This window comes from Fukomys damarensis, unplaced genomic scaffold (assembly GCF_012274545.1).
Source record: "Fukomys damarensis isolate Sample0158 unplaced genomic scaffold, DMR_v1.0_HiC HiC_scaffold_33, whole genome shotgun sequence".
NCBI lineage: Eukaryota > Metazoa > Chordata > Mammalia > Rodentia > Bathyergidae > Fukomys > Fukomys damarensis.
Window position 1 is genome coordinate 40,077,933 of NW_022900945.1, and position 12,511 is coordinate 40,090,443.

A 12,511-nucleotide genomic window follows, 5' to 3' on the forward strand; every position below is an offset into this window, starting at 1 on the left:
CTCTGACTCAGCCTTGAGGAACTCTCGTCTGGGTAAAGTTGGTCTAAAAATTCCTGAGCGCTAAGAAAAGATTCTTTCAGCTCCCAGATCCTCAACTGGTTTTTTTTCCACAACGCTATGGGCTGAATTCTTTTTTTTTTATTTAATTTAATTTATTGGTACGTTCTAGGTAGACAGTACATCTGCATTCATTACTGGGATCTTGTACCTCTACATGACAGGTCTTGGTTCTCATTTTTTCCCCTTGTCCCCACCCTCCCTTCACCCTCCCCTAACCCCTTCAAATACTTAATTCCATTTTTACATTTTCTCATATTTTTTTCTTTTCCCTTATTCCCCCTTCCCTATCCTTCTCACTGTCCCTACACCTTTGGTCCTTTTCTTCCTATTTGCTAATTGTCCCATTAGGATCTTGAGTACTGTTTTAGTTTTTCACACCAGAGAAACTATTCGGTTTTTGCATATGGGTGCCTTATTTATTTCACTTAGAAGTATATCCTCAAAATGTACTCATGTAACTGAATGAATCTCCTTTCTCATTCTTTATGGCTGAGTAGTATTCCATTTTATAGAAAAACCACATCTTCTTTATCCAGTTTCCAATTGATGGGCAGATGGGCTGTTTCCAAGTTTTAGCTATTACAAACTGTGCCGCTATAAATATAGGTGCGCATATATCACTGTGGTATGATTCTTTCACTTCTTTTGGAAAGATACCCAGCAGGGATGGCTGGGTCAAATGGGACCTCCAGTCCAAGCTCTTTGAGGTATCTCCATATTGATTTCCATAGTGGTTGCACCAGTCTGCACTCCCACCAACAATGGAAAAGGGTTCCTTTCTCCCCACAACCGCGCCAACATTTGTTATTGTGTGATTTCTTGATAGTAGCCATTCTTTGTGCGGTGAGGTGAAATCTGTGTTGTTTTCATCTGCATCTCTCGAATGACCAGTGATGTGGAGCATTTTTTCATATATTTACTTGCTGCTTTTATTTCTTTGTCTGAGAAATGTCTATTCATTTCAGATGTATGGTCTGAATTCTGATCACTTAGAAAACTTAAGTGTATTGTGTCTTCCTTTCCTTCAAGAGACTCAGCTTGCCACTTTATATAAAAATAAGGGCGGCATTTTCTTGTATGTGATGAGAGTTGAGGGGAGGAGCGAATATGCCGTTGGAAAAATTTTATTTTATTATTTTTATTTTATTTTTAAAGTCAAAAATGGGTGTTGCCAGGTGTGGTAGCGCATGCCGGTGATTCCAGCCCTTGGAAGGCCGAGGCAGGAGGATCCTTGTGAATTCGAGGCCAGCCTGGGCTACCATCCCCACCCCACCCCAAGATTCTGTCTCAAAAAAACAAACAAAAAAGCAGATATTTACTACTGAGTTAATTCAGTTGCTAATACCCTCTAAATGATACACTGAAACTGCATTTTCACACGGTGCCTACCATATGCAAAAGCATTGTGCTGTTTTGGGGTAGCCCAAAAATAAATTACAGATATCATTTGGGTATTTTGGTTTTTGGTTTCTTCGGTTTTTCTTTTCCGTACCAGGGATCAAACTTAGGATCTTGCGCCGTGCCACTGAGCTAAATCTCTGGCCCTCATTTTGGTATTTTGGAGTTTAGTCTTACAGGGGAGAAAGAAGTTTCATACACCGGATGATAGTGTCACATCGCTGTTGGAGAGGTTCCTGTTGGCCCAGGAATGCTGCAGTTTAAAGACGGTTAATGTCATTCCAGTTTTAGTATACTGCTGCCAACACAAGTGCAGTTGTGAATGCTCTGAATACCACTCAGCTGTGCGCTGAAACATTGTGAAGGGATTGGGTATCACTCAGTGGTAGAGCATTTGACCAGCATGTGCAAGGCCTTGGATTCAGTACTCAGCACCACACACACACAAATGGCTAAAATGCTAAACTAAGTTTTATGTAATTTGCCACAATTTAAAATTGTTAAGAGTTGGAAAATTAATAAATAATCAGAGTGTGGTGGCCCACACCTGTAATCCCAGCACTCAGGCCCTGAAGCAGGAGGATTGCCATAAATTCGAGGCCAGCAAAGAACTATAGTGAGACTCTGTCTAAAAAAATTTTTAAAAGGCCAGGCGTGGTGGTGCACGCCAGTACTCGGGAGGCTGAGGCAGGAGGATCGCTGTGAGTTCAAGATCAGCCTGGGCTACATAGTTCCAGGTCAGTCTCAACTATGTAGTGAGACCCTGTCTCAAAAAAAAAAAAAAAAAAAAAAAAAAAGTATCATTACAGAATCTCTGGGTCTAGAGTTTTTCCCTCGAGAGCTAGTTGACCTATTTATGAACTTGAACTCTTCCTGACCAGTTCCCTCTCCACATATGACTATCTCATCATTCTGGTCTCCTGTGAGGCTCTGAGCCAGGTCCCAGAGCCTGGAAGTCATCCTGGGCTCTATTCATTTTAGCCCAGCCTGCATTTGGATAATCACCAAATTTCCACCTCTTCAAGCTTTCAGCTGCCTCTGCTCCTTCCCACAGCCAGTACCTTAGGTGAGCCTTTGTCATCTCATTTATGTCACGATAACCCACCTTCCTCCACCAGATTCTAAGTCTCACTGAGAAACAGATAACATTATCTTTTCACAAATTTGAGGTCAATCAGAGCATAACTACTGATTTTTTTAACAGTATCTATGTTGCCCAAGATGGCCTTAAACTCAAGAACCTCCTGCCTCAGCCTTGCAAGTAGCTGGGATTACAGGCACGTGCCACTGACCCCAGATTTTAAGTATTGATTTTACTATTACTCCTTAACATTTGAAAGTTAATTTATCCTTTCTGAGTGCTCAAGTTTTTCAGCTGAAAAATTAGAATTAAATGAGATTATTTGATAAGTTGGTGTATAGAGCACCTATTATGTACTAGTACCCAACATGTACTGGTTTGAGTGAAAACAGTCTTCTCACAGCTCCTACAGTCCAACATGTGCAGGAGTCAGGCATGCAATAGGGAAACAAAAGTTACCCTCAGCCAGACAGTGGGATTCACCCATAGCTGCAGCTATTTGGGAGGCTGAGACAGTAGAATCACTTGAGCCCAACAGTTCAAGGCCAGCCTGAGCCACCCTGTCTCGATTTAAAAAAAAAAAAAAACAAAAAACTGCAAACAGTTATCCTGGGTGCCAGCTTGAGTTGTTAATAGGATGAGTCATTGGGGACTTGGGAGAGAGTGATTGTATTTTTGCATGTACTAGGAATATAAATAGTTTATTACCAGAAGGAAGACTGACAGTTTAAGATCCAAAATTATTTGACTACTATCAAGAAATATGATCTATTTATTTTCCATTTGAATCTGTGTTTTGTTTTGTTTGACACAGGATCTCTGTGTTGCCTATGTACCCCGGCTGGCCTCAAACTGCTAGTCCTGCCTCATTCCCTGGAGTAACTGAGACTACAGGCTCGCGCTCCTCTGCCAGACCTGGGTGCTGAGATTTCACCAGTGAATAGAGTACTGCAGGGCCACAATCTGGACCCAGGACTTAAGACACTAACGGTTTCTACTTCCTGTTTCTTGGAACAGTCACTCATGGCACCCAGAGACATACTGTGGAGACCGGGGAGCTCCATGGAGAGGCTCACATGGATAGAAAACAGAATCCTCTTCTCCCTCACAACCCTCCAGCCAGTGATGTGAACCTTTTAGAGACTGAGTGCCCAAACTGCCCGCCAAAACCCACTTATTTATAGCAAAGTGCCAATACTGCAATAAAATGTAATACATACTGAGGTTTAGAAAACACATACTGAGTTTAGAAAAAAAACACTAATACACTTGGCTCAGGTGCCACAGAGGATTCTGCGTGCCCGCTACGATGGCCACCAGCTCTCAAAAAGAACCAGCTAGCTTGCCGGCAGTGTGAGTGAACCATTTTGGAAATGTATTCTCCACGCTCAGTTTAGGTACTTTAACTTCCTGAGGACTATTAGAGCAGCTGTGCCCACATACATAAGGAGCTTGAAGTGCCTGACAATTTACATTTCCCTAGAAGAAAAGAATTAAGATGTCTTATGTACTACCAACTCCCCATAATGAATGCAATTATGTGCAGCAAACAGCTAATCAATGTTTTAAAAATTCACATTTTCCTAGGTCAGTGACAGCAAACCAACGGCAAGTGAGGTTTTTTTTGTTTTTGTTTTTAAGACAAAAGACATTAAGAATGAGTTGTTTTTCTCTAAACTAAAACTTCAGTATTTGGTTTAATTGTAGTATTGACACTTTGCAATAAATAAATGGGTTTTGGGTTGCAGTTTGGGCGCTCAGTTTCTAAAAGGGTCACCATCACTGCCCTAGGTAGTGCTTGGGCGGTGACTGATAACAATATACTATCTAGAACTTCAGCGTCCTGGTCTCTATCTTCCAGCCTTTTGATCTATTAAGAAAATAAATTCATGTTTGTTAAGCTAGCTACTCTATGGTATTTTGTTATAGCAGCCCAAACAGACTAATATTCTAAATTATATATAAAACTAGGTAGTGTCCTACCAAGCAATAAGAGGACAATATTTAGAATATCTTCTCTATCAAGCAAGAAACAACAAAAATGATCGTAACATCAATTTTCTACAATTTAACCTCTAACTTTTGAAGGTTATAAATTATTTGGTTCCTTTCACTAGTAAGTAGTAATTCAGAGGAAGTTACAATCCCCAAAAAAGAAATGTATGAGATGAGCTTCATGTTCTGGCATATTAAAATATCACGAAATAATCAATTTCCCCGCATTGGATATTTTCTTTCTACAGAGCTGTCATGTGCAAGCTATGCCATTAACACAGACTCACTTTTGTGTCTTTCCACAATGCCAGAGTTTATTGAATAACAACAGGTGCAAGTATTTTGGATTTCACTTGGAGTCTAATTGGGGCAATCACAAGTTCATTATTCCAGTCTTAATTACTAGTAACTGAGCACTTAGTCACTTTATCACGGCTGGGACAAAATACCTGCCACTCACAATTTAAAAGAGGAAATGTTTATTTTGGCTCATGGTTTTTTTAGAGCATTCAGTCCACAGTCAGCTGGTTCCGAGGCCAGAGGGTCCAATGGAAGAAGGGTCTGGTGGAGGAGAGCTGCTCAAGTCCTGATGGCCAGAAAACAAAGAGGGGAGGAGCCGCAGAGGAAGAGATCCCCTTCTACATTATGCCTCCTGTGACCCACCTCCTAATAAGTCAGCTACAAACACATCACTGGATTAGTCCACAGATGAGAACAGTGCTCCAGGAGCAATCACCTTCCCAAAGTCCCACCTCTGAACACGTGGGGTTTTGGAGGATGTTCTATATCTAAGCCATCACACTCCAGGCAGTTACATTAGGTTACAGGAAGTTGGAAAGGAGCAAAGAGGCTGAGGCATTTACATAAGCAGAGCAAAGCGTCAACACAAACGCCGCACTACAGGTGGTGTGAGGTATTGGGTTAGCAAACCAGTCGTGGTGATGACAGGGTCTCACTATGGTTGAGACTGACCTGGAACTATAACCCAGGCTGGTCTCGAACTCACAGCGATCCTCCTGCCTCAGCCTCCCGAGTGCTCTGCAGTGACTTTTTTTAAATGTATCTAGATGAGGTGACTGCATTATGTTGGTCTGGTGGTTCAGATAAGGTCACAGGTGGTAATATTTAGCATGAATAAGTCACTTCACTTAATCTGCCTTATGGTTGGGCTGGGCAGATGGTACTTGTTTATAAGAAGCTTGAGTCATTTTATCATTTTTACCCAAAGTATAGTAACTCAGGACAAGCTGCTGCTCTGTACAGTAGTAGAGAAGTTATTAGTGGTGGTCTTGGATTAAGAGTGACTACTAACTACCTGGCATCGTGACAACAAGGTGTAGGGCAGAAAATGTATCAGAACAAAATGTGTCGTATGGGCCAACTCTTGAGCACCTGGTTAATGAAGAAGAAATAAGTTTCAAAGTATATAATTCTCGGTGGATCTGGAAAAAAATCCAATTTTCAAATATATTTATCAGTCAGCTTTTACAGTATTGTGCCAAAATATCTGACATATATAAGTTAGAGAAGAAAGTTTATTTTGGCTCATCGTTTGAGAGGTTTCCATCCATGGTGGGCTGGCTCTGCAGCAGAAAATCATGACAGAAGGGCAGGGCAGAGCGAAGCTGCTCACCAAGAAGTAGAAGAAGAAGAGCCAGACAGGCATCTCTCAGGCCACTCGAGTTGACAATCAAGATTAAACATCACAGATACGCAAAAAGCTGTAGTTTTATGTCCATAGTTTGTTTATGCTTTGGCTTTAAAAAAGGCCACCACATATATAAGCTTCGGGCCCCACAAATCCTAGGTCAGCACTGCCAAGATTAGATTCTAGAGGAAAACAGCATCTACAAAAGCAATTAAACTCTGCTCAGTCTTTATCAGTATTCTTCAGAGAAGCAAATTACGACTGGACTGGCATTCAAACAACTCAGGTTAAATTAATGGAAGATTCATCTGCCTCTTGTTCCCTACACTGTGTACCCAGGTAAACATCCGAATCTCAGTTGCAACCAGCCTCCGGGAACCAATCAAGTTCACAAGTCAAGGGTCCACCATAAATTGTACGTGTGTATATACGAAGAGGAAGTGGGGGGATTTTAAGGAATTGGCTCATGTAATTATGGAGGTACAAGTCCAGAACCTGCAGGATAGATACACATGACCTGATGCTCAAGTTCAAAGTCAAATCAGCTGAAGAATTCCTATTGCTAAGTGGGGGTAAGACTGGATGGAGAGTTGGACCTGAGAAGACTAACCTTTATTCTATTACGGATTTCAACCGATCTGTTTTACTCAAAAGTCTACTAATTTAAGGGTTAATCCCCCCCCCAAAAAAAAAGCTTTCACAGAAACAACTAAAATAATGTTTGGCTAAAATCTGGGCACCTTGGGCCAGGTGATCTGATACACAAAACTAACCATCACAAGCCAGGCCCGGTCACACATGCCCATAATTCCAGCTGTAGGAGTATGAGGCAAGAGAATTGCATATTCCAGGCCAGCCTGGGCAATCTGCCAAGACTCTGTCTCAAAGTAAAGTATGAAAAGGGATGGGGATATAGTTAGTGTTCCCCAGACTCAATTCCCAGTACTGGGGGGGAAAAAAAAAAACAGTTGGCCATCACAACCCCATTCTCCCAGTGTAGTACGGCAGAACTTTGGGTAGATGGGGCACCTCACCTTGAAGTCTACGAGAGCAGGGCTCTCACACTCAATAGATGTACTCTGTGTGTGTCCAGGCTCCACCTTTCAGGAGAGAATCTGGTTGGCCACCTCTGATTATGTCTCCATGCTTGCTTAATCACAGCAGGGAGGTGGTTGTGTTCATAGGAAATTTCAGGCTGTCTTTCAGCGATGACAAGAGCAGGTCAACTCTGAGACATACAGGAGTTATTTAGCCTTATCTAAACCATTAAACAAATCAAAACTAGATACCACTTCACACCCATTAGAGTAACTTAACCAAAAGATACTTAACATCCAAAATGTTGGTGAGGATATGAAGCAAGCCTTAGGGACATGTGACTACCCCATAAAAAGTTAAGACACACACCCACTGTATGACCCCGTCATTACACTTCTAGACACCAAAGAGAAAATGTCCACACAAAGCCTAGTGTGTGAATGTTCACAGTAGCTTCATGTATAACAGCCCCAACTTAGACACAACCCAAGTGCCCATCAAGGATTAATAATGTAAAGCTACAATATAATTCCAATCAGTAATAATGATTTAAAAACCCACAACTCTGATACATGCAACAAGGATGAATCTCAAAATGATGAGTCAAAAAAGGCAAGAAAATGTGTTCCCTCTGCTATGAGGCCGTCACCCAAAGCCGCACGAGCCGGGCGTGGTGGCGCACGCCTTTAATCCCAGCACTCGGGAGGCTGAGGCAGGAGGATCACTGTGAGTTCGAGACCAGCCTGGGCTACACAGTGAGTTCCAGGTCAGTCTGAACTACATAGTGAGACCCTGTCTCAAAAACACCAAAAAAAAAAGGCCTGCATGAAGCTTTTGTACCTGCAGAACTGTGAGCTAAATAAATGTCTTTTATTTGGTTAAAAAAGTATGGGTGGGCCAAGGGTATAGCTCAGTGGCACATATCAGCCTGTCAAGCACAGGCCCTGAGTTCGATTTGGTACCCAAAAAAAAAGTGTGGGCGCAAAAGAGAGACTATAGCATGAATTTCCATTTATTTAAAATTCAAGAAAATACAAACAATTATGTCACCATAAAGTAACTGGGGATGAAGGTGAAGGGAGAGGTGGATTACAAAGGATCCAAGAAAACTTTTGGGCATGAGGGGTGATCATTACCTTTATTGTCCTGATAGTTTGTTTGCTAAAACTGATTAAACCAAGCTTTACAGCTCTGTATATGTGCAATGTCCTTCAATTATACCTGAATAGCCTGGCATGGTGACACATGCCTGTAGTCCCTGCACATGGGAGGCTGAGGCAGGAAGCTTGCCATGAGTTTAAGGCCAGCATGAACTACATAGCAAGACCCTGTCTCAAACAAAAAAGTCATACCTGAATAGTTGTTTTGTTTGTTTACAGTATTTATTTGGTTGTCAGGGACCAAACCCAGAGCCTCCTGAATGCTAAGCACACACTTTATCACTGAACCATATCTCCCCAAGACTTCAAAAAATGAAGCTAATAGTAAAATCCTCTGGCTGCTTATACATCGAACCAAGGACCTCAACATGGTAAGCAGGGAACTCTACTTGGAGCTACACCAGTAGCCTGATATACATATATCTCCTCATCCAATCGCTTTAAGCGTATCTCTAGTCACTGTCAACGGGAGTATTCACTCTCTAACAAGCTTAATTTCACCTGTTTCACTGGGAAGGCTGTTCTTTGCTTACCTCAGTTCCATCCACAGAAATGTCAATGCCCTCTGTAGCCTTAATTCAGAATCACCATGAACATTCTAAATTAGTAGTTGTTGAAATCTGAAACTAATTCAAACACATGTTTATAGCTTTTGTTTGCCTCCTTCGTGAACCCTGCCCTGGCCCCATCCCAGTGACCAAGCCAAGGCATCAGTAGAAATGAAGGATCTTAAATAGGTACAAAAGAAACTAGATACTTGCAACAGTCTACCAGAGGCTACAGTTATAATGCAAGCAGTTCTGCAATGCTTCTCAACAGCCCAGCAAAATGTCAGGTCTTTTGTTGTTTTTTCAAACAGGGTCTCTCTGTCAGGCTGGCCTTGAAAGCACGATTCTTCTGTCTCAGAATCCCTGGGAAGTGCTGGGATTGCATGCATGCAAGTTCGCCCGCTGTTGCTTCAATCTTTTTTTTTTTTTTTTTTTTTTTTTTTTTTTGAGATAGGGTCTCACTACGTGGTTGAGGCCAACCTGGAACTCACTATGTAGCCGAAGCTGGTCTCGAACTCATAGCGACCCTCCTGCCTCAGCCTCCCAAGTGCTGGGATTACAGGCGTCCACGCCCGGCTTGTTGCTTCAATTTTAACAGAGGTGAAGTCAGGCTCAAACATTAACGGACACTAAACCCAGCGAGGATCAAAAAGCCTTTTATAAGCCTGGCGTGGTGGCGCACGCCCGTAGTCCCAGCACTCGGATCGCTGTGAGTTCGAGACCAGCCTAGGCTACATAGTGAGTCCCAGATTAGTCTCAACTACATAGTGAAACCGTCTCAAAAAAACAAACAAACAAAGCCTTTTATAGGAGTCTCTGACCCTAATCCTTTCCGGACAATCTTCAAATAGTGAACTCGGATGACTTCGCAATAGCACGAGCTAAATCATGAACTGCAAGCACACCACGGCCAAGTAAACCCTTTCCTCCCATCTCTCAACCAGACAAACTAGGTCCCAGGCCAAACTCTAAAATGTACAGGTTGGGCTCCAAATTCCCTCGCCCGGATCCCAACTTCTCCTGGGAAATCCAACAGCAAAGATGAGGGAACTACAACGACTGGACCGCGCAGCCAACTCGCGGAACCAGGAGGAGGACTCGCCAGCCCATCCGGGCGTCTCCGATTGGCCGTCGGCTACGCGTGGAACGCTGGACGTATTGCGTCACATCCTCCGGGGCCGCCATCTTGGTCCCAGGGGCAGTTGGCGGAAGAGATCGCGCTCCTTGGCCGCCGACTTGCCTCCTACCTGGAGTTCTCGCCGGCCGCGTCTTGGCGTCTGCTCTCGGCGCGAGATCCATTTGTCTGCGTCCCGCTTGCCCTCCCTTGCTTGGCTGGGGCACAGCGAGACGGATTTTTCTCTTGACGGCGTTCCATGGAGTAGAGTCCCGTACCGTTGTCCCGAAGAGCTAGATCAGCTTGGCCCCCTTTCCCCCTCCCTTCTCCCTCCCTCCTTCCTTCCGCCGCAACATGGCTAACAACAGCCCGGCGCTGACAGGCAACTCGCAGCCGCAGCACCAGGCGGCCGCGACCGCGATGCGGCGGCGGGGGCGCCACCAAGCCGGCGGTCTCGGGCAAGCAGGGCAATGTGCTGCCGCTGTGGGGCAACGAGAAGACCATGAACCTCAACCCCATGATCCTGACCAACATCCTGTCGTCGCCTTACTTCAAAGTGCAGCTGTACGAGCTCAAGACCTACCACGAGGTGGTGGACGAGATCTACTTTAAGGTACGAAGCGTCTAGGCCTTGGGGGTAAGTTCGGGAGAGGGATATGGAGGAAACCGGCAGAGGCGGCCCCCGAGATCCGAGGATGTGTGGGTGGGGAAGGTGGGCCAAAGGGGAGCTGCGGCCTGTAACCTGTCCGGGAGGGGTCTAGCTGGGGCCGCCCTCTCGTTTCCTTTTCTGATTTTTAGGGCCAGGAGAGCCCGCTACTAGCGACCTTTCTCCTCCCCAAACCTCCTGCCTACCCTCGGGGTGTGTTGGGCAAGAGGGGGTAGGGAAGAGGAGAAGAGTAAGAGAAGCCTCTCCAGTTCACATCTTTAAAATTATTCCTTCTGACGTGGATCTCCCAAGCGCCAACTTGTTGGTGCTTCTCTCGCTCACCCCGGGCCAGGGTGTGTAATGATTTGAGTGTGGCCCCGTGTCGTTGGTACTCTCCAGTCCAGACAGGGACTTGGTCAGTTCCTCTGTGTCGGGTGGGGCGGGAGGGTTGAGGGTGGAGAGGTGCCAGTGCTAGAGGTGTACAGAAGGCCTGGACATTTTCCCAGCAGGAAGTCAGGAGTGTGAGGTCTCAGCCACCTGTGCATTGGGCATACTTAGAATCATCTGGGCCCTGGGCTTCTGCGGCAGGGTCGGTGCTGGCTTGGCTGTGCTGTGGAGCTCACCTGGCGCCTCCTCACTGCACTCTTGTCTCAGTTCTTGTTTCGTTAGCAGGATTGACTCAGTCTTGCAGCGAGGCTCGGAGCAGCCCAGGGTCGCAGGTAGAGGTATGCACTATTAATCATGCTCAATCGCCATAAATGCATTTCCCTGGTTAAATGAACAGCTGATTCGAATTTTTTATTTTGTTTTCTTTTTTGCGGCCATTTGTTTTGGTCTTTACCAACTAGATAGGCGTTCTCCACTTCCCTGCAAATTATGTAGTTTTAAAAAATACGTTCCAGGCCTCCTAAGGTTGATTTCTATTTTAAAAATAATAATAGCCTTAATGGTCTTTAAGCACTTGAGCATCTAATATATGTACTGTTTTGACGTTTAAGAACTTGAGACATTACGTATTTTCTGTCATCTGAAATCATACGTGTGGAGGTTTAACAGAAGGGCATTCTTTGTTTTGCCCCCCACCCGCACCCCAGTCAAGTGTTACTGAAAGATTTTTGAGGGGTTAATTGCTTTCTAAAGGAAACACTTTGAGGGATACAGTTCAACTTTGGGTACATAAATTTGGTATTCTCTTAAAGAATATATAGTAGGTCCAGTTGTAATACAATGAAGTAGTTTTTAACTATCCTGTAAAAGGTAAGACCTTTTCAAATGGATACAGTGTGGCAAATAATATTTAACCCTTAAGTTTATTGAACAGTTGAAAATTGGGTTCCTGCTTTTGTGGCAGATTGTTTTAAAACAGGCAAATATTAATGTAACAGAGGAAAATTTTGATTTCAAGTTTCAGATGTGTTTTGAAGCAGCTTAAAGTTATTCAGTTTTAAAACTAATGACCCAGATTTATCATTGAAACATGTAGGCTTCCAGTTTTGTGTGTGAAATTCTTTTATTGCATCTGCCACCTACATTGGCTAGCCTTTAAGGAATTGGAATAGTGCTTGCACAGCAAGCTAGGAGGAAGGAAAGTAGTAAAGCGCTGCTGGAGTTGGGCAAAATAGTGCAGTGCTTAAGTTAAAACGCAGGCTTTCTGTCTAAAGCCATGAAAGGAACTGTAAAATGTTAGTTTATGTGAGTGGAAATATACGTTTAGAAATAGAGTGAAAGAACAGTTTTTTATTTTTGGTTTAAAAAATTTAAAAATAGGTCTTATTTTTCAACAAGATTGGCTTTTATTTTGGAGATTTTTTTTTTTTTTTTTT

General features: G+C 43.6%; 1 protein-coding gene and 2 long non-coding RNA genes across 5 annotated transcripts in view; 2 read left to right on the top strand and 1 right to left on the bottom strand.

Annotated features, from left to right (window-relative positions):
• LOC109117462 lies at positions 1 to 3,661 on the top strand. The gene is made up of 2 exons (XR_002024781.1): positions 1 to 32; positions 3,354 to 3,661. It is a non-coding gene; the product is annotated as an uncharacterized LOC109117462 (long non-coding RNA).
• Positions 3,662 to 4,998: 1,337 nt separating this feature from the next.
• On the bottom strand, positions 4,999 to 9,982 carry LOC104849477. 3 transcript variants are annotated; one of them, XR_776764.3, is made up of 3 exons: positions 8,914 to 9,358; positions 7,217 to 7,410; positions 4,999 to 5,120 (listed from the first exon to the last, which is right to left on the bottom strand). It is a non-coding gene; the product is annotated as an uncharacterized LOC104849477 (long non-coding RNA). The 3 variants fall into 3 exon arrangements; XR_776763.3 differs by lacking the exon at positions 4,999 to 5,120 and adding an exon at positions 5,787 to 5,926; XR_004515057.1 differs by lacking the exon at positions 4,999 to 5,120 and adding an exon at positions 9,908 to 9,982 and having other exon boundaries at positions 7,110 to 7,410; positions 8,914 to 9,006.
• Positions 9,983 to 10,087: 105 nt separating this feature from the next.
• The window catches only part of Prpf38b (pre-mRNA processing factor 38B), a 9,741-nt gene continuing 7,317 nt past the window's right edge, over positions 10,088 to 12,511 (top strand). The window contains 2 exon segments of the mRNA XM_010605933.3: positions 10,088 to 10,461; positions 10,463 to 10,655. Of these exon segments, the coding sequence (XP_010604235.1) occupies positions 10,397 to 10,461; positions 10,463 to 10,655 (258 nt within the window). The 5' untranslated portion in view covers positions 10,088 to 10,396.